The following is a 25,353-nucleotide window of genomic DNA, read 5'->3' on the forward strand; positions in this document are numbered from 1 at the left end:
GGCATTGAGCACAAGATGCACATGTGTTTATCTTGCCTTCAGCAGGATGTAGAAGCACATTCCTTCTGTCGGAATGCTACTTAATCTTTGTCTTTCAGAGAGCGTCACTTTAACACAGTGCTCCGTTGTCACCTTGCTCAAACCAAAAGATTTGACTCCCATGCTTCTAATAAACTCTACACTGCTGTCATTATGCGCCTCTCCATGCAACCAGTGCAGTTCAGTCAATTAGTCTGAGAACATGAGTGGCTGCTATTGCTGTATTAAAAAGTGGTTAAAGTTTCTACAGCAACAGAGCATTTAGTTCACTAATGGATGCACAAAGACTTAACATGTGCCGATTTAAGTGCATGAAAACACCAGAAGGACACCCAAGAATCTGTTATTTTACAGGCTTACTACATTTGCTGCAATATGGCTATACATTTGGGCATCTAAGATTGCTAAGAACATAGAACAAGACAAGAGTACCTATATAAACTGAGCTTCTGTAGAAGAATCTGTGTCAAAGATTTTCTAAGAGGAGATTGCTTGTGTGTAGAACTGGCTGTTTGAGAACACCAGTGCACAAATTCACACGTTCATGTATTGTTCTATAATACCGCACCTCACCAGGCAGGTTTTTATAAATCAGGCGGTGTCCTAACTTGGTCATTTTAAACAAAATCACTTACTTTGTTAATAATTGCCTTTGGCAATCATAGCTTAAGCAAACCTATTGTTGCACAACAATATTTATCCGAGAAATGTGCATTTCAGGAAAAAAAACTAGAAAGTTGTGCTTTTGATTGAATCTAAATAAATTAAATAGAATAAATGGAAATTGGACTTTGACTGGGCCAGTTTCACACCCTGATCTATATTATTATGTTGTACACCGTGTTGCATGAATGGTGTTGTTCTCAAGTTTTATAAAGCCAACAAATATATTTTTTTGTATTTAGCTCCATCCGTCTTCACATCAGCTGCTATCACCTTCTCTGCTTCTAGAAAAGCTTTCCACCACGTGGTATTTTGGATTTAGGCCAGAAGGTCTGGTTTCGGGCTCATCTGAACAGAACATCCCTACTGCATCCCCTGCATGGCAAACTGTACTTCCTATTTCTTTCAACAGCAGCTTTCATCTCTGCAGCTCCTCCAAAGTTACCATTGGCCTTCATTGCAAATATTTTTAATGCTTCAAAGTGAATATCCTAATTTGGAAGGTGCACTGCATTAAGTACAGCTTTCAGGACTCTGTATGTGTTAGCGCTTCAACCCTGCATAACGTCTCACGCTGATGTCCAGATGTGGGTGGGACTCACCTTCTCAGTTGCTCAGACACAAGCTTTGGTGTGATCGGGAGAAAAGATCTGCAGCCTGGCTTGTCAGTGTTCACTAAACCTTCATTTGTATTCATAGGAACCGGCCACGCCGCTCCATAAATCTGTAGAGTCGCCTGAAGTCAAATCCCAGCTGCAACGCTATATGTCTCTCGGCGTACTTGGGTGTGATTCTCAGCTTGTGTGTATAGTGTGCATTTCTGAGCTGCTGAAAGGATATTCAGTGCTTTGAGATTTCCCAAGACTGCTATTACCCTGTTGCGCACAAGAACTCATCAGAGACTACATGATCAACATAGTTAACATACTAAGTGTTTTACTGCATGTCAGGAGTACAAGGGCTTTACAGGAACATTAAAGGAAATGTAGGTTACTGTGAAAATGTTTATTATATGAAACATAGTGGCAGGTTTGAGCACGGGAGGTAAAATGCTCTGAAATGTTCCTTTAGTCATGATGTAATAGGGTGAAAACTGCGTAGAAAACCTGTTTCAGTCAGCATTGCTTGATTAGTTCCCATTTGCCGTGGTGTAAAAGCTTTTTAAAGCAATTGGAAAATGAATCTTGGCATGGATAAGTTTGGTGTCCCTGATAATTGTGTCACAACCTGTTTAGTTCTCCTCAGCTGGAAACTTCATACAGGTTCATGTTGGCACGTCACGTGGAAAGTAAAGATTGATTACGCTCACAGCGATAAGAGTTTATTCCTGTTGATTTTGATTTTGCATATTCTAAAATAATCTTCATTTAAAATTAAGATCAATAAAAAAACTCTAAAAAAAAAAGACACAAAAGGTCACGGTTTAGTTCCTTTCCTCCTTTTGATGAGCTAAGATAAAAGGAAATTCTGCATTTCATGTAGAAATCAAGGTCCTGAAGTCTTGAGCAAGACTGGAGAGGAACAGAATCCATGTTTCTTGAAGTCCAGAGGGAGGATTCCACAATCAGCGATGGTTTGGGATGCCATGTCATCCGCTGGTGTTGGTCCACTGGGTTTTCTGAAGTGGAGATGCTGACTTTATTCTCCAGCAGGACTTGGTACCTGCCCACACTGCCAACGGTACCAGAAGCTGGTTCAATGGCCCTGGCGTCCCTGTTCTTGATTGGCCAGCAACCCCTCCTGACTTTAACACCATAGATAATCGAGGTGCTGCTGTCAGGAGGAAGATGAGAGACACCGGACCCAACAAGGCAGATGACCTGAAGGCCACTATCAATGCAACCTGGACGTCCGTTACAGCTCAGCAGAACCACAGGCCGATCGCCTCTATGCCCCGCACTACTGATGGAGTACTTCCTGCAAGAGGACGCCCAACCAAGAACTGAGTGTATATGGACAGTACATGGACATACCTTTCAGTAGGCTCACATTTCTGTGATAAAATTAAGTTTTTTGATCCTTTATAATATTTACATTTGTTGGGAAACTAAGTTTGGCTTTTCATAAGCTATTAGCCATAATCATAGACTGGCAACCGGTCCAGGGTGTAGCCCGCCTCTCGCCCACTGACAGCTGGAGATAGGCACCAGCAACCCCCGTGACCCCAGCAGGGATAATCTTGTCGGAAAACTGGATGGATGGATATTAGCCATAATCATCAAAATTAAAAGAAATAAACACTTGAACTATATAACTTGGTAATGAATCTATCTATCTATCTATCTATCTATCTATCTATCTATCTATCTATCTATCTATCTATCTATCTATCTATCTATCTATCTATCTATCTATCTATCTATCTATCTATCTATCTATCTATCTATCTATCTATCTATCTATCTATCTATCTATCTCTCTATCTATCTAATCTATCTAATCTATTTAGTTGGTGGTGTGGTAATTCATTAACATGCATCTGTATTTATACAGTAACATCTGAATTAAATGTGTTGTATGTATTATTAAATGTGTACTACTATGTAAACTGAATTTTTCTAATAGGTAGGAGGCGTATTTTATATCTGCTGGTGTTTGCAGTGATCACGGTCAAGCATTTAATTCGTTTAATAGCTCTTTTTAACATAAAGCTGTGGAGAGAAACGTCAAGAGAGACCAATTTATTGTTAGGTTTTCTACCACATCAAATATAAAAGTGTATAGCAGAGTGATAGCAAATGAAACTGTAGTCTGTCATCCATAATATCTAATTTTATGCAGCCTCTATGGCATTTCTTACACTTCCGTATCTGGATGTCGTAGCATTATCAGTTTGGCACAGCTCAGATGACTCTAACTTCAACGTTGTTAGATTAATTTTATAATTCGTGGATATTACACGCTTATAATTAGCTTGTTTGGGTGGCTTTGTTGTGATCAATGACAGATGTCTGAAGGAGGAAGTGATTTCATGCTGTAAATCCCAGCTCGCAGGCCTGAAACTGTAACGCCCAGTGTGTTAGCGAGCTGTCGGTCTGATGAGCCAGAGGGGGATTTCTGCACAAACTGCTGCCCTGAGAAATGTGGCAGGACAAAGGCCGAGGCTCTGAAGTGAGCGGCGAAGCCCCGGCTGCGTGACCGAAGAGGAATGAGGTCACTGGTATCCACGGTGACGCCGTAACCTCGCTTTTCACCGAGAAGCTGCGGCACATATGGCGACGTGAGAGACGGGGAGGGAGGACCACAGAAGTGGAGCGACGACTCTAGGGAACCGTCTGTCCGTAGCAGCAACAAGATTCGATGGTAAACGTCGTGCAGCAGATCTGCAACAACTCGTGCCTCGGCCGCCGCACGCCGTCTCCTCCTGCCCGTCACCTGCTTCGCCTCCTCGCACGGCCCCTACAACAGAGAGGCCCGTTTTTTTTGTCCCCGAGGATTTCCCGACTGCTTCCTGGTTGCTTCTCGCTCTCCTTTTTCTCACAGTTGTTAGTCATTCGCTGCAAGTGTTGAGTATGACGAGGACTTGGCAGCAGAGAGCAACCCGCTCATCAGTGCTCCCGCAGAGACCAGTCCAACAGTCTGTCCTCTGCCCGCTGGCTGCCAGATCCCGCTTTCCTCCCATTCAGGGAACTGGGAAGGCTGACAGCGAGTGACGAGAGGCCCCGACAAAGATTTTTACAGAGGTGTAAAGGAGGGAGGACAGGGGGGAAAAAATGAATTGAGCTGGAAAGAGATAAAAAGAAGGGGGATGAGGGAACTGCCCCGGAGCACAAACGTGCTTGCCAAACTTTGTACAGCACATCGCTGGCTGAGTGCCCGCTCCTGGTGAGGAGAGGAGGGACGGGTGGAGGCTGGAGGGGAGGTATAAGCAGAACCTGTCTGGGTTGCCCACTTCACCAGATGTTCGGTTTTTAGCTCAACAACTCCAGCGATTTGTCCAAATTACCGACAGTTCAACAACAGGCTTGCTGCAGGATGTCACCTGCTCTGGAGTGTTTTTTTTTAAAAGCCCACAAGTATTCATACCCCTGGTAGATTTAGATGCGGGCAAAAGTGTTTTCATATAACCAAGAAGCTTGTTTTGTGATAAGAAATGAGACAGAGGCCTCTCAATGACGGTAAAACATTAGAAGACCTTTACTTTTAACATACATTTAAAAAAAAGTATGTTAATAGTCATTTATACTCTTTTCTATAATCAGTGGAAAAATCTTTATTGGCAGGATATCTATCAAGCCCTTCTGATGCTTTCCTGCTGTCTTTTTGTGTTTCCGCCGGTATTTAGACGTTTGGCCTTTGTTGACTTCCAGTTCTTTGAGATCGGAAGACCTCTCTGCCATCACCCTAATCTTTAGCTCCCTCCACAGATTCTCCATCAGCCGGGACTCTAACTGAGGCCTCTCCAGCACATTAATAGTGCTACCGGTCAGAAGAAACATGTTGGCCAAGTTAACGTCCACTTTAAACCTGAATCTGCCAGGTGTATGAGTCATTTTGGTCCACTGTTGTACCTGTAAACAAATCATTTCACACCCGTGTTCATCAAGGTCATGAGTTATCAGCAGCTGCAGGCTGCATTCATGAAGACAATTCATGATTATGAGCGGTTTAATATCAGATAGTTAGACATTTGTTACGCTATAAGCAAAAACACCTAATATTCGCAGAGGTAGGTATTTAAAGAAGGACAAACTTCTGCGGGTATTTATACTAAATCACTGGTTAATTCTGTGTATGAAAATATAAACATTAATGAACAACCCAGTAATATTCAGTATGTTATATGATATTTGCAGCTTAGGAATATTTTTCCTTTGGTTTTCTGTTAAAAAAAATACAAGAAATTAGATCATGTTTTTCATTGTGTTTTTGAACACAATAAAACTTTGCATATTTACTCAAGGTTATTATAGCATGGGAACCTTATATTTGCCCTTGCCGGGGCAAACCTGTCCATAAATATTAATGTACATGTTTTAAAATAGTACTTTTTAAAAAGAAGTCTCACAAAGGTGATGTGGAAAATGAAAACTGCCCTGTAGGTATTTATTATGAATGCATCAGCTGGCGTTAATAGCAAGCGACGTCTCCTAATTCAGCTCCTGAGAGGACAATAGAACAGCTAAAGCTAATATGCTCGTGGAAATAAATGGGATTTTGGTGTTTGAGAGAAAGCAGGAGACGTATCACACCTCCGCCGTCCGGTCTGTGACTCTGAGTTCAGCGTCGTCCGTCCGTAATTTTCTGCGTGCTGCAGCCGCTCTGGAGTTCTCGGTTCTGTTTAGGGCGGCTTTGTAAAAAGATTTAAAAATAAAGCCATCGCTTCAGATCACATGTTGACACGAGGAGGGCTTGTCTGAGTGGGTTTTCTGTGCGTGTGTTGGGTCAGGAGACACTTAATGGCAGGCGGAGCGTGTGAGGTTTTAGCTGCTAGGATCATATGAGCAACAGATTTATGTATTTATGGCCTGCAGGTTTGGTGAGCGTGAACTCATTTTGAGTTAATAAGGGTTAATAGACAGGTAATAAACACATGCAGTCAATCTGAATATCACTAATCTACACTGACTAGTTTCATTTCATTATTAATGTCAAACAATTTTGTGCTTTTGTTGGTTTTATGCTCATGCTTTTTTGCTTTTTATGCTTCATCTGCGATAACCTGTGCAAAAAGCTATTAAACTCAAGTTTAGAGTAGAAGAACAGAAAATAAAATTTACAAAACATATAAATTACTTGTAGTAAAGTCCTCTTATATAAAATGAAAATCTGCCTACAGCATGTTGTAACATCTTAGAATAGGACATGGAGGCTGATATTTGTGGTAATAAAAAAGTTATTTAAAAAAAGTAGGCATGACAATCAGACTTTATTCTTAGAAACTGTCAGGAACAAAAGTAAGATTTTGCAGAAGTTGAACAAAAGCTCTGAAAGATAATATTTTCATATCCCAAATCCTTTAACTTCACCTATGTTGATGCAAGAATTATGAATTAGTCAAAGAAAACCTTGGACATTATTATAAAGGAACTTAATACATGAATGGAGAGTGCATGTGAAGATAAATATTTGAGTTCTGTCAAAGATTATCTGTTGTATTCAGGTCTGGACTTTGACTGGACCGATTGAACACATGCACTTGCTGTGATCTAAACCATTCCCTACTGTCTCTGGTTGTATGTTTAGTGGCATTGTTCTGCTCAAAGGTGAACCTCGAGTTTGGCAGCCTCTTATGGATTTTCTTCCAGAATTGGTCTATATTTAGCCCCATCTATCGTCTTTTAACAGCTTCTCTATCTTAGGAAAATGCTTTGTAACACAACCCTGATGAATCAGAAACACTTACATATGGTGCGTTCACAATAGGAAACGTTCAGATTTCAATTCTGCTACTCTGTGGTGGTCTATGACATAAAACACCAATAAAATACCTTGAAGTTTGTGGGCACGATACTCTTGTGAGGTACTTATAAAAGCCTTTCTAGACTTTTACTGTTGCTGTGTATTTGTCCTACCTTGTTGCGAATATTCCTAACAGTATTTTCAGCTCATCAAAAATGCTTTCTTATAGTGGTAAAATAACGTTTAGTCTTTGGAGCTGAAAACTGGATCTTCTCAGGCTTTAAAGAAGTGCATAACCTCCTAAGAGTTATTTCATTTTCTGAGCTTTGCCCTCTGTTACATTTTTTTTTTTTTGCTTTATCAGTTGTGAGGCCCAAAAGGGCTGGGGTACTCGAGGTGAATCTGGAATGAGTCGGGCCATTTCATTGTGTTCAGCTAGAGGAAAAGCTTGGGGGATTTAGCGCTCCTTTAAAGAAAAGGCCTCTGGGAGAGCTGGACCTGGATTCTCCAAACTCTGGCTGTGAACAGCATTTTGATGGGATGTGCTGGTGGGAGCAGCTTTATCCCTCAGTTTTATGTTCTTATCTTGTGCTGTTTTGTGTTGCGTTGGATGGTGATTCATTGCCGGACTTACATCAGAGTGAAGGTGTGTCTGTTATAAACAGCTTAAGGCCAAATGCTGTGTTGGTACGCAATGATCAGCAACAGTATCCCAAGTACATGCTTTCTTGATATCATGAAGCTTTTTAGCACATTTTTAGCACGTTTGTTTATTTTATAAGGTTTTCAAAGGGGTTTCGTATCATTATATCCGGATGTTTTGCATCTTTTCTAAAAAATATATTCTTACTTTTTCAGCCTATTTACATCTTTGCAATTATCTGTTTGGTGAATTAATGCTATTTTGAATATTTTTGAGCACAGATTGTACATAATTTACATATTCTAACAATAAAGTTAAAGCAGCACCGTGTAAGTTTTGACCCAAGTATTAGCATAATTTGGGATATATTACCGGTAAATGATTTTCCAGGTAAATACACAGTACTTGGTACATATAAATGCTCCGTGTGGGCTGCCCTTCTCAAAAACACTCCTATGTAACCTTGAGAAGGTCGGATCAAAAGTCAAATGAACTGTTCTAGGTGTAACAACAAAATGGATATGACGCTTAACTGCTGAGAGACATTCTTCGTTCTCTGGTGTAAGATTTAATTTAGAAGGGTTAATGGGGCCTTGTCTTTACAAGTATCTTTACAAGTTTACATGATTTCTCAATCTGCTGGTCATGAGTGGTCTGCTATCAGATTCCAAAATTTGCACTGTCATGAAAACAATTTTGTGAGAGTGCAGTGTTACCAGTGGCCTTCATGGGCAGTAAACCTGGAAGTTATAGGTCTAGCGCCCCCTAGTGGCTAAATGTTACACAGCGCTGCTTTAAAGCTAGAATCAGTGATTTTTCCAGATGTTTCCCCAAGTCTGTATTTGAATAACTGTGCATGCGCAAAACCGTCTTATCTTGCTCTTCTGCTCTTCAGGGGGTTCGCACGAAAAAAAAATCTTCCACATCCACTCTGCTCTTATTTCTTTCTACTGAGGCCTTCCTCTTCTTCTCATAAACATGAACACGATTCGCTTCTTGCGACTCTCAGCCATGTTCAAAGTGTACGGTGAGAGCAGCGGAGCTACAATGAATGACTACCCGCTAAGCTAATCGCTAACCGCTAACCTAGCCGCTAAGCTTAACACTAGAAGTGCGCAGCCAGCAAGCAGAAATTAACAAGGAACGAGTACGGACACTGGTGTTACGTGAGTGCGTTAGAACGATTGGCATGTGGGACAACCAATAGATAAGGCAACTTGAGGGATGGGGTGGGTGAGAATTTAACGTCTATGGGTGAGAGCAGGAACAAAACTCTAGCAAAGCCTTGCCCTTCGGACCGAATGGCAGAGATTGGTTATAGTTTTTACATAATACATGCAATACATAATGTATTGACTATTTTCAGGATGGAAGGCTTTTACCCAGTATAACAAAAAGTGTTTCTGATCAGGATTACCAACTATAGCTTTAATTAAGCCTAGCAACGAGTAATACCTAATTGTAACCTGAAATGAGAAGGAAGTAGGCGACCTTGAAGCATAACGAAGCTGGAGAGTATATGGACGGTGTGTAACACACACACAGAAATACGGATGTCATCCGAGGTGTTTCTGTTGTGACGAACGTCTGCTCGGCCACCGGCGCTGCAACTCAGGCCCCCTTCAGAGAAATGACTCCATTATGCTCCACAGCCTCATTCATCCTCTCACACCATCTACCTCTTCATGTTCAATCCGGCCGCTCTGTCGCTTTCAATGCCTGCTGCCATAGCAACCATCAAACCTACCCCCGCCTTGGTTTGCAGTAAAGGCACGCTGGGTAATTTGACTTTACCGGGAACATTTCTACTGGGGGGCTTTTTTTTTTGTCCTTGAACCATTTATATCTATCTCACCATAAACCATTTTCCCCTGCCTGTCTTGAATGGAATTAATTACTTGTAAAAAGTTTTTCAAAATACAAGCCTACACATATTATGTAGTGCAGCCAGGTTACATTATGTAATGCTGACTGATTTTCTTCTCCTTTTCCAGAGTCTGCGTTTAAACATAAAAGTTTGACTTATTTACAGTCTTGGTTTGGTTATCTTTGGTCCAGGTTCTGAGTTTCAGTTCTTATTATTTTTTTATTACACTGAGTCTCTCATAAAAACCTTTCTTGGTAAATGTACAGCTGTCCCACGTCAAATTAATCAGGTGTACCAGATCCCTGTCCCACTATTTAGAGAAATCACCTTCTCAGTGTCTTTCTCTGTCATCTCAAAGCCTCATGCTCTCTCTAGCTGTTGTGCCGATATAAATGAGACACAGAAAATAGCTTCCTTTCAAGTAGCTCCTTACGTCAATGTGCTTCCTCAGACTAAATATTAAAGCATCACATTAATGCCGAAGATAGTTAACTGCTACACCAAAGCGTGTTGTTTGTGTGCATTTACATATGGTGCATTCACAGTAGGAAACGTTCAGATTTTTATGTTTCTATTTATGGAACTAGGGGCCATTTAATGAATGTAGGCTGACATGAAAAAGGCTTGGAGAGAAAATGAAGACATGTGGCAAAGCTCCATGGTCCGGAGTCAAACCAGGGATGGCTATGTTTGCTGCTACTAGCACTACCTTTGCGCCACAGGGGCGTCCTCCCAGACTTTTATGTTTTTTTTTTGCAAAGTAATGATCTAGCCGCCAGGAAGCAACATTTGTGAACGTGCACAAGCTCCAAAAACTACTACAGATGTCAAACTATCCTTATGGTTTTGTTTCAATTTGCACTTTGCAGGCCTTTGTCAAGAGATTTTCAGAAAATTTTACTTCGGCTTTTCTCTCTGCTTTTTCCCCTTTTATCTATAATTCTTCAAAATGATGTATCACAGGGGGAATAAAAACCTTTTCGAACGTTAATTTCCTCTCCGTTTCTACATGTTCATCACTTCTCACTGCTGTTGTCTCGTTTTCCCTTTGCCAGTGGGAATCCCCACTGTGACAAAAGCAACATCTGTAGTAAAGTCCCGACCCGACAGCAGAGGCTTTTGGTTCTGGATGCTGTGATGCCCTTCATATGTCATTAAAAACGAACAAAAAGCTGCAGAGCTAGAGCGGATAATGTTCCGTAACATGTGTTCTTTTTTCCGCCTGGGTTCAGCGTCAGTGAGCAGTCAGTTTGTACTGGCTTTGGATTTCATCAGCCTAAAAACATTTTTCCATGATAATTCGCATGTGTTTTTCAGCCTCTCCCTTCCGCAGCTGCAAACGCTGTCATGCTGCTTTACGAGACCCCCCCCCCCAGCCCCCTACTGCCTGAGTGGAAAACGTCAGCGTAACACGAACAGCAGACCTTCTCCTGTCCTCACACGTGCAAACAATGAGGGACTGTTGGCAGCATGCACGTCATCACCGAAGAGTGACATCCTCACTTTTTGGCTGATCTAAGGGAAAATATACATGACATGCATCTAAATCTATACATATATTCTCTGGTTTTTAATAATTTGACAGTAAAGATTCATGTTCTGCGTCCAGTCTTGTTGAGGCACGAATGTTTGTCAGGATTTGCCATGTTGCATTTGTCGAACTGACATTGCCCGTGGCCCTGCTGCTCCTGCAGACGGCCATTCTGACACACATTTAGCATCACTGCAGTTACAATATGTTGCAGCTTTAGCTTTAATATACTCTTAAAAAAAAAAAAAAAAAAAAATCACTTTCCCTCTGGGGGAACATTAGGTCAAAGTGTTATTAAATCTTGCCTCCTGCTGGTAATGGAGAACATGGCAGTTCAAACTGAAGACATCTTAATAATTAGCCCTGCTCGTGACGATGTTCTTGTGTCGTTTTTTTTTTTCGTTTGCAGATGTACTGCAACACCTGCTGGCTGTAGAGGTTGGAACATTGTTTGCAAGCATTCGGTTAATTTACATCTTCTGGGTCAAAAACCTCATTTCAGTGGCTTGCAGCAATCTGTTTCGCTTGCTTTAACCTTCATTTTTTTATCACACAATAACTGAGAAGATCAGGGCTGTGTTTGTCTGCATGCAGTCGAAACAACTGTCATACAGGAAAGGCAATGAAATAACGCAGAATGTGTGTCGGACTTGACAATTTTTAGCTTGGATCCGTGTGTCTTTGCAGTGTTTGGCTGTTCAGGCGCGCCGGTTGATTGCTGACCTGTTGATTTGTGTCTGTTTGTCTCGGCCTTTCCCTGAGACAGCAGGGCTGGCTGACAGTTTTGTGTGATCAGAGAGAAATACGAGGACAAACACAGACGTTTAAGGAGAAATTTCCCTGAATGATATTAGAAATTTGGTCAGTTTAATGCGGTTTCATATATGCAGGTGAAAAGATGAGGATGGTCACTGTTGGGGCTGCAAGAAGCAAAATTACATTCAAGTATTTAAAAGTTTGAATAAAGACATTAGCTTTCACTCTTTACTCCTGGAAACTTTTTCACATTTTGTCATGTTACAACTAGGACTGGGCGGTATGGAACAAAAGTAATATCTTGATATAATATGCAATATGTATCTTGATATATTTTTCTTTTCATAATGTAATTATAAAAAGGCATCTCTGAATCAAAGCTTTATCCCAAATGTCTCATAAGCACTTTTTTTTTTTAACTAACAGCTGTAGGTAGATATGAGAAATGGCTGGAAAATAACCTACTGGAATACATAAGAGTCTAATTATAATGTAAAATAGAACATCTCTTTATAAACGATATAGTCTCATCTTATCTATCTTTTTTTAAAAAACTCTAGATACGCTACCCAGCCCTACTTACAACCCCAAACCTCAATGTATTTTCAATTAATTTTATGTCTGACCAACGCAAAGTAATAAATGTTTTTCACTTTTTTTTTTACTAAAAAATAGAAATGTTAATCATGTCTCCCATTGCTTGCTGCAAATACAGCTGCGTGTCATTTGGGTTACGTCTAGAGCCTGAAATCTATACCTGTCCAGTCTCGAGGGTTTTGCAGCCTCCAACAGGTTGCCTTCCTGGATTTTACTGTATTTATATCCATTCATCTTCCTGTCTCACCAGCTTTTTCCATCATCATGCTGCCACTACCATGTCTTATGGTTTTACCGGTGCGGTCCTGCCGATGTCAGTTTTCTCCCCCTCGTAGCGTTTTGCATGCAAGCCAAACATTTTCAGCTTTGTTCCTATCTGACCAGAGCACCTTGTTCCAGATGTCTGCTTTAAGTCTTCTATGTGGCTTTAGACAAACTTAGGGACTTGTTGTGGCTTCCTTTGCAAAAGTATTCACACCTTATTACTGTGTGTGGCATGCATATGTATTCAGCTCTTTTTCTTATGTTACCACTTAATGAAGTCCTACGCAACCAATTACCTTCAGACATCACAGTATACGTCCAGATTTTCTGTGAAGGCCTTTAGAGTGCATTAGTAAAAAAACAGCATCATGGACACAAAGGAACAGAGCAGAGATGTCAGAGAAAAGTTAAAAAGGAGAACTTTAGAGCGGAGCTAGGGTACAAAGCAATATATGAAGCTTTGAACATCGCACAGATCAATTGTTCAAGCCGTTATCTGAAAATGGAAACTGTATGACACTGCTGCAGGCCTACCAAGACGTGGCTGTCCATCTTATCTGACAAGCCAGACAAGGAGAGCGTGAATCAATGAAGCAGCCAAGAGGCTAAAGGTAACGCCAGAGGAATATGTTGGTGAAGATTCTCAGTCAAAAAATAAAAACTGGACTTCTATTCTGAAGATGAAGACGTTTTGCTTCCCATCCAAGAAGCTTTCTCAATTCTAAATGTGTGGAGTAGTGTGTAGTTCCAAGTTTTAGCTCTAGAAAGGCCTGCCAGCAGATCTATAAAGCTTCAGAAGTCCAGTTGTTTTATTTTTTTAATCTTTTTTGGATTAAACTTCAGAGGAAATTCAGAGATCCACCTCTCAGGTGAGAGAATTGGTTGACAGGACACCTTTATGTCTTTCAAAGGAGAAATCTGGCCTTCGTGAGATAGTTGCATGAAAAAAGGGTGCATTTTAAAGAAAGCCTCACGTCCTGTCTGCAGTTTTTTCCTCTAAGCCATGCCAAAAACAAACACATGGAACAAAGAGACCAAAATCCAATGGGAACACGGATGGAGCTAAATTCAGGACGATCCTGGATTAAAACCTGTTAGTGGCTCCAAAAGTCTGTGGACTGGGGTGAAGTTCAATCGTCAAGCAGGAAAACGGTCCTAAAACATAAAACCAGAGATAATGTGGAATCGAAGCTTGTTCATGTGCTAGAATGGCTCTGTCAAAGTCCACAGCTAAATCCAATTTACTGATGTTCACAGACACCATCCCTCCAGCCTGACTGAGCTTGCAATGTTTGGCAATGAAAGATGGGCAAAAGTTTCTGACTGTGTTTGTTATGTGACAAAATATGAAGAAGTCTAAAGGGTATAAATGTCTTTGCAAGGCACTATTCGAGAGCACACTCCAAACCTCAATTTGTGTCCCCTTTATTCTCTGAAATACTGGGAAGCGTCACTAAAAAAATACAACACACAGGCTCGGATAGGTCTCTTTCGCAACTCTTTCTTTGTCCCATTTGCCTCGTGTTCTGTTGGAGCTCTGACTGAAAGCTGCTGCAAACATTTCAGCTCTCTCCAGTCGCTGATAACATCTGGATCTTTTTTTTTTACATCCGGGTCCTTGGGGGCCATTAGGAGTTCAGAAAATAGATTCTTGCCACCGTTAAATCGGACACTTACAGGCTTAAATAGCGGCTTGTGATGAAAGTCTGCGCGGACAGAAAATAGTCACATCGCGGGAGCAGAGGAGGAATTAAAGCACCATCCCATTGTCCTCCTGAGCCCAGCCTTTTTTTTTTCTTCTTCCTTCAGACAGATCAATAATCATTCAGCTGCAGCAGCGAGGCCTCTGACTTAGCTCTGTGATTGTTTTCTCTGTGTCAGATACGTATATTCAGTCATAAAATAAAACCCTTGCATTTTTTTTTTTTTTGCAGTCCATGTTTTTGACAGGGGTAGCAGAGAATACGACTGGTGATTGAGAAATAAAGGACCAGATAGTCAGGTCTGACATTCCCTCCCTCATCCACTCCTCCACCTCCTACTCCTCCTCCTCCTCCTCCTCCTCCTCCTCTCACTCTGCTTTCCCCCATTTTTTCTCTGGTTCCTGTCACCGGGCTCCCGCCTGAGAACAGGTGTGTAACCACCTGTCAGCAGGGGGGATGTGGAAGAGAAAGCTGCAGATCAATATGACTAGAGGCTCGCGCAGGAACAGCACGGCCCTGTAAGTCCACTCAGCCTGAGATGGGGGTCGGGGCGAGGTTTTTTTTTTTCTGCAGTCTGTTTTTAGCAGAACAGAGCCACAGTAGGTGCGTTGTCAGCACTTTTCAGGAAGTCGGGTAAGGTGGACCTAATTGATTTGCTGCTTATTGCTGGTGTGTGAGGACAGTGCTGGTAAAGTTTGGTTTTAAAGCTGAGAAAGAATCGCTGTCACAAGATCCTGTGTGAAAACAAGAGCCCATTGACACAGGGCATGAGATGCACAGGTCCTTGCACCAGTGCTGGTTTGGTTTACATTTTAATCTCTATGTGGCAACTTTATTCTCGGCTCGCTTTTTCATCTTTGTTATTGTCATTTCATCTCTAAGTGACCATAATAACATGAGAGAGTGGGGGGTGGGAGTAGTTTTCCATTAGCAAAGAGGTTTAAGAAAAACCTTAAAGGGCTGTTGTTGAGCATTGCTAAGCAAACATAAAAAATTTGCTGCACAATGCACAGTTTTGCATTCAGGAAAACCCTGAATTCCTCATCTTCTTGCTGCCGTTTTTGCGCAACGTGCGTCTGCAGCCGTAGCTGTCAGGTTAGCTGAAACCAAATGTCAAATATGTTTTGGGGAAAAATTGCCGTATGCTGAAAGCTGGGGGTGATTCTGGTGCAGGAGGAAGAGAACAAGAAAATTGTGTTTTAAATTGTGTTTAAAATCGTGATGTCACACAGCCTTATTTCATTTATTACATGAATTTCAGGAGTGATATCAGGTGTTTCACATTTATTCTATGAATTCAAGTCAGTACATCTTATGTTTGTAGACTAAATAAAACAGTTTTTAAAATGAGATGAATGTCTAACCTTGTCGGTTTTGTTTAATCCATTAATGAACCAGTTAAAGGAACGCATCACTCCACTGTGTTTTACAATCTGAAATGATGCATATTAATTAAGAAATGTCTGTGTCATTGTATCCACACCGAGTTATCAGCAAGTGTGTCGTGATCCGAACAAGTGTCAAAGTAATGGTCTTTTCGTTGATATTTTACGAAGGTAATCTTTCATTTGTTATTTCTAGCTTCATTCAACGTTTCTCTTAAAAAATAGGTAAATTGGCGCAAGAAGAAAATGGAGGATTCACTTCCTCCTGGTGTGCTCACAAGAGATCTGTTATGCTCCTTTTGGACTTATCTTTATAATCTGTATCATAGCATTTAAGATAATATTTATATTTTCCAGCCACCAACGCTCTAGGGAAGCAGGCTGTGCTGTTATTAAGCTCAAGTCTCTGGCAGCCTTGTGTCTTGATAACATCCGCTCTGACTGAGATCAAGCTGCTAGCCTGCGCTGTTGCCCAAGGCCAGGCAGTGTCAGTGTTTCTGTCTCTGCACTCAGGCCTGAGGGTCTGGATACCATTAAAAGTCCATATTTGAAAAAGGCCTGGAGGGCTGGGACAGCACAGAGAAAACGTCTCTAATGATGGATTTGGCATCGTATTGTTTGATTTGACTGTTATTTTCCTAAAATGCCTTGAGACTCCATGTGGTGTGGGTTAGTGCCATATGCAGAAACTGAATCAGATTGATTAATTGATCAGCGGTGACAATATTGCTGCTGGGATTTATTTATTTTTTTGGTTTCCTGTGAATCTGTGTTCATATATTTGTGGCCAAAATGAAACAACCAGTGACAGATTGCAATTCGATGTCTTCAGTAACATTTTTAACAATTATGCGACAGAAAATAACTGAACACACAAGTTAGGGAATGTGTTTTATTTCATTAAGAAAATACTATGATTTTATATAATAGTGTTAAGGTGTGGCAGGGCAGCAGTTGTGATTAAATATCAGAGCCCCTTCATACCAATGAGACTGAAGTATGATCTCAAAAATCAGATATAACACACTGTTCGTGACTTTGGCCTGCTCCTCTGGGCTCCATTGGTCTACCCTATAATGTTTGATAGCATATCAGGTTCCCTGACTGTTTTGGGCTTATACAAAATATCTATAGGTTTCTTTTTATTTTTGCATGTGGGTGTGAGTTGGTGGGTTTTTCATGATTTTGTTGTCCGGACACTCCAGTGTGGCTTGGTCTCGTGAGAATTTGAAGCAGTACTTAAGATAAGATAAGATGGTCTTTATTGATCTCACATTGGAAAAAATCACTTGTCACATCGGCTCAATAGTCAGTCAATAGTCAGGAGTAGGAAAAGGTGCATCAGTTATATACAGTGTATCTTCCTATATACAGTGGATCAAAAAGAGAATGAGAAAAAAATAACAATAAAAATACAAAAGAAATCGGAGTAGGCAGATGATGTCATGTGTACTTCCCGGTTATATATACACATTATATATATATATATATATATATATATATATATATATATATATATATATATATATATATATATATATATATATATATGCCTACATGCACATGTACTGACATATATACCTGGTGATAGCAGCAGAAGTTCTTCCGGATCATTGCACAGGTTATAGCACAATGTATTAAATAGATTATTGCACATTAGTTATTGCCCAAAGTTATAACAGTTGTGGTTACTTTGGGCAATAACTTGCCAAGCTGGACTAATGCCAGTGCTAGAATCTCTTTACGTCCACTGCAGACCGACAATGCTCAAAGCAAGATAGTATGGTTGGAGCATCAAAGCTTGGTACAGTAGGAGCTCATTGGCTTCAACCAATGAGCTCCTTACTGTATGACAGGCCATGACAGCAGCAGTCTTCAAAAGGGAGCTATTAAGGACGTAAAATCATCATCCAAATACGACATATTTTACGTGCATGATTCCTTCTCTCTACACCTGCAAAGGTATCCTCAAAAATCTAAATTACTGAGGAGATGGCAAGCACAATGCTTTGATTACCTGCACTCTGAAGGTGCTCCTGCTGTTACGAGGAGATTAATGAGGGTGTTTCCTCGTTCCTAATCCAGCTAAAGCTGATGGTGGACATGTACAAAGGCCTTATTTACAAGGTAATCCTGCAGATTCTGAGGAAGCATCCCAGTGCAGATGTGATACCTGTGTCAGTGGTATTGTAGATGGCTGGGAAACCATCAGGGATAAGCTTTTTTTTTTTGGCGAGTAATTGCAGTGCAGGAGCAACATGACTGCCTTTTGCAGAGAAGCAGGTTTTCTACAACAATGTCTTTATGAATTGTAACGTCTAGTGTTTAGTATTAGTTGTTTCCCACTTGGCCTTTATTTTGGATTTCATTTCTAAGCTGGTCTGTGTCTGTGTGCTGAATTGGGTCAACATAATGTTCCTGTGTGAAGCTCCGCGGCAGGGCTGATGGAGATGCAGGGGCACGCTCACTAAACACACACCATAACAAAATGTGTTATTACATTTTCCTCTCCTTGGACCTTTGATATCATTTATTTCCAGCCAAAAAGTTCTCAGTCGTCACATTTCCACAGTAAGAATTGTCTCTCCTCACCCTGACAGCCTCTTTTCTCTCTCGTGTTTTTCTTTTCCAGGGCTGAAAAAACAGAAGTATTGAGTGAGGACCTACTGCAGGTACTAATAAGTCTTCATCGAATATGTGTGCGCGCTTGAGTGAGCGTCTTTCTCTGGTTAAAAAAAAAAAAAATCATTACTGGTGCAAAGTATTCAGTATTCATAAAACGCCTTTTTTTCCAAATGGCTCTGTGAAATGCCTTCAGGCAACTGTAATGAGCACAGAAATTGAACTTTTCTTCAACACAAAAGGCTGAACGTCCCCAGTGATTGATCTGGGGCGCGGCATCGTAATTGACCAGATTAATGATGCCCTCAGTGGTATGAGCGCCTGCTCCACTGACTTGGTCTAAAAATGCAATGAAAGGCGTTTAAGCGCAGGTAGATTGATAGTGTTTATGTGCCACTATAAAACAGTTACAGAGTCTGGATTTGTTTAAATCATACTTAGCTTTTTTATACTATCGCAATCCATCTGCATATGATGGGACAGACTCCAAACATTCTGATTTGTGTTTTCTGTTTTGCTGTGCATCGGTTTCAGGTGGAGAAACGATTGGAGCTGGTCAAGCAGGTTTCCCACAGCACGCACAAGAAGCTGACCGCCTGTCTGCAGGGTCAGCAGGGCGTGGATGTGGACAAAAAGTCTGTCAGGTCGCCCTCGGTGAGAGTCAAAAAGCCCAAATGTTGCTAAAAACTGTGTAAAGAAATACTTTCCTGGATTTTATGGTTTCATTTGTTGCTTGCAGTGAACAGCATTCTCAGAGATCTCAGTTTAAAGAATCAGAAACAAATTGTTATTAGAATAATGCTATGATTCGTTTATCCCTGAGGAAGTGTATGAGCAACGTGTTCAGTTTTATGTAAATCTTCTGAACAGTTGAAAAAAACTCAAAGGAAGAAAAAATTAAATGAAAAAAGCCGAATTCCAATGGTATGGTGAAAAAAATCCAGATGACAGAGCAGAATTCGACCGGCGAAAGCAAATAGGTCCTCTGCAAAGGTTCTCAAACCACTACAGGCATTTTTATCTGCCCAGTATTTTGGGAAGCATCCTTTCTCCTCTATTTTAAAGATTTCTTGTAAGGGTAAAGCAGAAATTTTGGTTTTCCACTTTAATACAGGTAGGCCAAGCAGAGAACAAACTTTGGTTTGTCTTTGTGTGTTTGCAGCCTTTATATAAGGGAGGCAACAGATAAAGAGCTCCAAGCTGCAGCTGAACAACAATGTAAAGTTAGGGCAATCGTTTTACTAATAGTGACATTAAATCTTATTTTAAAGGCAAACCTGTTTAGTGAAATAAACAGATTTTTGTTTCTTTGTTGTATTCCTTGGGATGAGGTTAGCTGGTATTAGCGAAGCAAAAATGATAACTACATATTTTGCTGCATTATATGCATTTAAACAATGAAGCCTTGTGTCCACTTCCAGGGGTAAAGAAGTTGTGTTTATGAGACAGAATGAGAAAAAGAGCAAATAGGATGTTTATTTCTGCAACGAACACTGTTAGCTGGAGGCAGCTATGTTGGATTTTTGAGATCTGGCATATTGAGGAACCTCAAACTTTCCAAGGCTGAAGTCTGACTTCAGAGGTCATTGCATGTGATTTCTATTACTTTAAACCAAGAAATTGTGTTCTGATCACAAATTTAAAAAAAGCCTAAAGTTAACAGCTATGAAGAACCCAGATAGCTTCTCGTGTCCTTGTTCTGCATAGTTATGAGAAAAAACATGTGCAAAAACCATCTTTATGCAATTTTAAATACAAATGGCTACGTTCCACACGAGGGGCTTTTTGGTGGCAGAAATATCCCGTTTTTATTTCTGTTTTCAGCTTTTGTTAAGTGGGACCTGCTGTGACTGAAAGACAAAAAAACAAAAACAAAAAACTAACAGTATTTAATGGAGCAGTAGGTACATGTGGTTTAAACTGTATTATTAGTTAATCAAATACTAATTACAATGGCAACCTTTTACCATGGTAATACTGTTTCAACCTTTTTATATTAAAGCTAGTTGTGAAGTTGAATGAACAAAGGAAAATTAAACCGATTAGGATTAGGTCATCTAATAGAACAGTGCAAAAGATTAAATGTGCCCGATAGAGAGCCCTATCATTGTATTTACAAATTGTCAATTTATTCTGTTCCTTTGTGACCTAACCTACTGTACATCATCAACCTTTATGCAGGGTCGTATTGAAGCATTACTCATTACTCAGGGTGGCACACCCAGAGGAGCAGTGCTAGCACCCAAACTTTTACTTATTTTAGTTATCTGCTTCTTGAATCCACATGTTTTCTAATGACTATATTTCATGTCCTGTCAATGGACTGTAACACGACATGGTTGTGCACCAAGGCTGGCTAAAGGTGGGTATTTCATCTGCAGCGTCTGATTGACATTTAATAAAGGCTGTTTGTTTACAGAACCAGGACTGTATTTGATCATCTCCAGCTAAAAATCTAAAATGCTTAGGCCAATCAGATTTGAACTCAATTATTCTGCTCTGCACATAAATGTTTGACAATTTTGAGGTTGCTTAACCCTTTATTGTCGTTAGGAGCCCCCTAGATTTTGTAGCTCGCCGAGGGCAAAATTAAGGCGAGAACTACATTTCCCCTCTATGTGTGGTCCGTTAATTTCCCAAACTAGGTCAAAATCAACTTACGGTTTTGAACATACGCTGTTAGCTCATTAACATGTTATGTTAATACTTCCAAAGTGAGGCTCAAGTTTCGTCAGAAAACATCAGATCTTCTAGTGAATGATGTTTTATTAAAACAGTACCTGGCGTCATGCTGTGGGACACGTGTTGTCTGTCAGTTTTCTGTTCCGTGTCCACTCGTGTGTTTTTATGTGTTAATCAAAGTTTTCTGACTCTTTTGGCTGCCATGGCTGACTCGCTGACTGCTTCAGTTTGTCTCTCTGCAGAAAAAGCTTCCTCTCACGACACTCGCGCAGTGTATGGTGGAGGGGGCGGCCGTGCTAGGGGATGACTCTCTCCTGGGGTAAGTGCTCAGCTTTTATTCACCCTGTCACACGTTTTTATTAGGAAGGTCAGCAAGCGTGGACTGGCAGTAGATCTGATGAGCTCTGATTAAATGTGTTTCCCTGGCGGGCGCAGGAAGATGCTGAAGCTCTGCGGCGAGACGCAGGACAAACTTGCACAGGAGCTCATCTCATTCGAGCTCACCATCGAGAAAGATGTGATTGAGCCGTTATACGATCTAGCAGAGGTAAACGTATCCATTTTTCCCCATCTTTTTGTTATAATTTAGAAAATATAAATTATTTGTTAAAGTTCGACTTTTAGCATTTTATGACTCTATACTGTAGAGTTGCACCATCTAGATTTTCAAATACAGTTGAGCTTGCCTCAAAAAGAACTGGGTAATTTAGGATTACTGTCTGCCTTGACAGGTTTATGATATTTTTAAAATGCATTTTGGTAGAGTGGCACTGCTAAATATAAACATGTAATGCCGTTACAATTTCTAAATGTTGAAATGACAATATCTGTTGCCATTGGCCCATATTTTCCTGGCTCTTTTTTTTTTTATATCTTTTGCTTCATCATAATTTCCCACTGCTCTGTGTCAGCTTTAGCATGGCTAGAGTAAATATAAATCAAAGGCAGTGAAAATTGATCTTACAGGTCAAGAAATCTAATTACTATCCAGACTTTGCATGCGTACAACTTTAAAATTTTGTATCCTATCAAATATTGCAACGAGGCATCTTTTACTGACCATTTTACACCCAACGATATTCTGATTGGGATTCACATAATGTCCCGCTCTAGATGTAATTTAGCACCATATTGTCCTAATCAGGCTTGAGCAGAGAAGTTAAGTAATTTTTTCCAAGTACAAGTGAAGTCTATTTCTTTAGTAAATTAAATTAAGATTTTCACACAGGATTCATGTTATCTAGTGAGCCAAAAACACAGAACTGCTTAAGGTTATTAATTCCAGTCATAATCCTAAAACCTAATTTAACTAATTTATTATCTTTGAGGTGACCAAAAGATGGAGTTTGATTTCACCAGACCACAACCCACTGGTGTGTTATGGTCTTGTTTGGGGAGATTTTACCTATTTCCAGATGTTTGGTTTGAAAGAAAAGGGTTCTGTCTGAAACTGAACCAGCCCCTTTGTTATTAATTATTCATACCCAGCTTTTCTAATGTCATGCACACTAAGCCTGTTTTTATTTGTACATATGTAAGGTTAAACAACACAGACATTTCTAGTGATATAAAAGACCCTTTGATCTTAAAAAGGCGTGAGAAATAAATCAGGGCAACACCCTCAAACTTTTATCACCACTTTAAATGGCTCACCATCAGACAGAGGCATGTCTCAACAGGAGCACATGATTAGAGCATAATTACTCAGCCTTTTGAACAAGGTTTGCACTGCTTAAGCTTTACAGATTTTGGTTGGAGCTCCTGATTAGCTACGTTTACATGGACAATAGTAATTGTAATAAAGGGCCGCTCGGAATAAAAATGCTACATGTAAAAAAAGACAATCGAAATATTGTGATCGGATTAAGATCAATCAGAATTAAATTGTTTTCTGAATGAATTGGGTGGTTTATGACTATTGATAATCCGATCGACATGCATGTAAACGCTTTACACACTTTACATGAACGCACCTTTAAAGGTGTGAACACGCGTTCACACCTTTAAAGGTGCGTTCACATTGCCGCCACAATGTCGCCACTTCTACTGGCTGTCGCTTGCCTGAAATTATCACCGGCCTTTCGCACAGCAGATGGGAGCAATCGCATAGCGGGCGACAAGCCAGGAATACAGCAGTACAATGGTGCTGTCTAGTGGCGCTTTCACTTTCCTGCCACTCCAGCCTCGCCACTCTGTTTTCTCCAGGCCTGCTCCTTTCTGGACTTGTCTGGTAGTAAATAATTGGTCGAGTCATACCACTCTGGCTGAAACCACCACAGTTTTTTCACGTTGAATGAAAACTACTTTGTCTCCACCACAGTCCTTCAGCCCACGTCATTGGTTGTCGCAGCGAAACAAGACACAAAAATCAATCAATCAATCAATCAATCAATCAATCAATCAATCAATCAATCAATCAATCAATCAATCAATCAATCAATCAACCTTTATCGGCAACTACAATTTGGATTGTGATCAAAATTACAGTTTCAGTACAACTGTCCGAACCTTACTCTCACCAGATGGATGTAGTTCTGCCAGGTTTCACACGGCTTCACACATCCATCTGGGATCGTATGGGATGTATTTCAGAAGGAGAGGCCTTTTCAAAAATCCTTGCATATGACTGGATAAACCATTTGTCTGTCATCTTTGCTAATGTGCTACAAGCTCTTGCCAAACCCTGCTGAGTCAGACGGCTCCCCCTAGTGGTCTGGCACAGTTCCATTTTTTATAGCGAGTTTGTACTTTTTCAAACTTGCTGTTGTTTTTTTTCTTAGTTGGAATACTTTTTCATATCTTTTGTTTAATGAGTAATGGAAGGTCAAATATGAATTAACACAGAAAAAAAAGATTTAACAACATTATGTAAACAATTATAAAGAACTGAATATTTAATAGGGTTTCCTAATTTTTCCCCATAACTGTATAACTTTTAACCTAAAGGATGCCACCGACTGAACGTTAGAAATCCAATCAACATAGTGTTTCAAAGAAGCATTAATGTGAGGGTGTGGAAACTTGTGAACCAGGTTGTTGCGGGAAGACAATAATCTCAGAACACAGGGCTCATTGAGTTTCTTCCAGACGTTGAGCAGATCATTACAAGACAAATGAAGATTTGTGCTTTACTAGACCAGCCTGTAACAACAATCAACCTGGTCCTTGACTTTTTTTCTTTATGCCAACATTAACAACTCTTTGGTCTGTTTCTTCAGGTGGAAATCCCAAACATCCAGAAACAAAGGAAACACTTAGCCAAACTGGTCCTGGACATGGACTCTGCTCGCACAAGGTGAGCCTGCAAACGTGTATGACTTTATTGTGTAAGTGAGAGACAATAAACACTGATCTACGTACTGGGAAACTCCATCCCCTGTGAACGCAGCGCTCCTGAACCTTCCCACCGAATGTCACTGGGATTTGATTGCACACCATGGAGGTGCTGTGAAGTTAAAACTCCTGTCGCTGCGCTTTGCTGTCAGCCTGGGAAAAACTCACTCACTCACAGCCATTTCTGGCTTTTGTTGTTCAAACAAGACATTTCCTCTTCGTTATAACAGTGATTCTGATGCTCAGCGTGCTGTTAAACGTGTTCCTGACAGCTTCCTGGGGTTAAACCACAACAGGACTCTGACTGATTCATCCTCAAACACCTGCTACTAAATATAGTCAGTACAATTTCTATAAAGAAATAGCAAACAACAGCTCAGTCATGGTTACATGATTTCTGGAATTTCTTAAATTGTCCTAATAAATAAAAGTAGAGCAAAGGCTTACAGTGTGAAACTGGACACTAAAGAAGGAGAGAAATAATTTTATTGATTGAGCTGAAAGGATGTGCAGCTAGTTAGAGATGAAAATGTATAAATGAATGAACAGAGCACGCTCAGAAGATGGATGGAGTTATTTAAAGAGCTGATAAAGAGCTGAAAAAAAAGACAAATCAGGACAGAATCGGGACAGCTAGTGAATACGAAAGTGTCTATCTCATAAAATCACAACAAAATACACTGATTTTGTGTGAGTAACATGACAAAATACGGGAAACCTTCAGAGGATACAAATACTATTTTGCAGCCCTAATGTTATGTGCTGTTGGGATAGAGAAATATTAACATTCTCCAAACATAGCTGGCGTCATCATTATAATAGACAATCACACTTTTCTATAAACTTTAGTTAACAGATGTTTAAATCAGGCATTTCTTTACAATATATTAGACAGCAGAAACAATCACTTTAGAAATTAAAATGTT

General features: G+C 40.3%; 1 protein-coding gene across 5 annotated transcripts in view; it reads left to right on the top strand.

Moving 5' to 3' along the window:
* LOC105936296 (rho GTPase-activating protein 44) overlaps positions 1 to 25,353 on the top strand; it is a 128,433-nt gene that overhangs the window by 49,189 nt on the left and 53,891 nt on the right. For all 5 annotated transcript variants that reach the window (XM_036142183.1, XM_036142184.1, XM_036142185.1 and 2 more), the window contains exons 2-6: positions 18,423 to 18,462; positions 18,947 to 19,066; positions 21,337 to 21,413; positions 21,530 to 21,641; positions 24,313 to 24,389. In XM_036142183.1, the coding sequence (XP_035998076.1) occupies positions 18,423 to 18,462; positions 18,947 to 19,066; positions 21,337 to 21,413; positions 21,530 to 21,641; positions 24,313 to 24,389 (426 nt within the window). The remainder of the gene's footprint in view (positions 1 to 18,422; positions 18,463 to 18,946; positions 19,067 to 21,336; positions 21,414 to 21,529; positions 21,642 to 24,312; positions 24,390 to 25,353) is intronic.

This window comes from Fundulus heteroclitus, chromosome 10 (genome assembly GCF_011125445.2).
Source record: "Fundulus heteroclitus isolate FHET01 chromosome 10, MU-UCD_Fhet_4.1, whole genome shotgun sequence".
Classification (NCBI taxonomy): Eukaryota; Metazoa; Chordata; class Actinopteri; order Cyprinodontiformes; family Fundulidae; genus Fundulus; species Fundulus heteroclitus.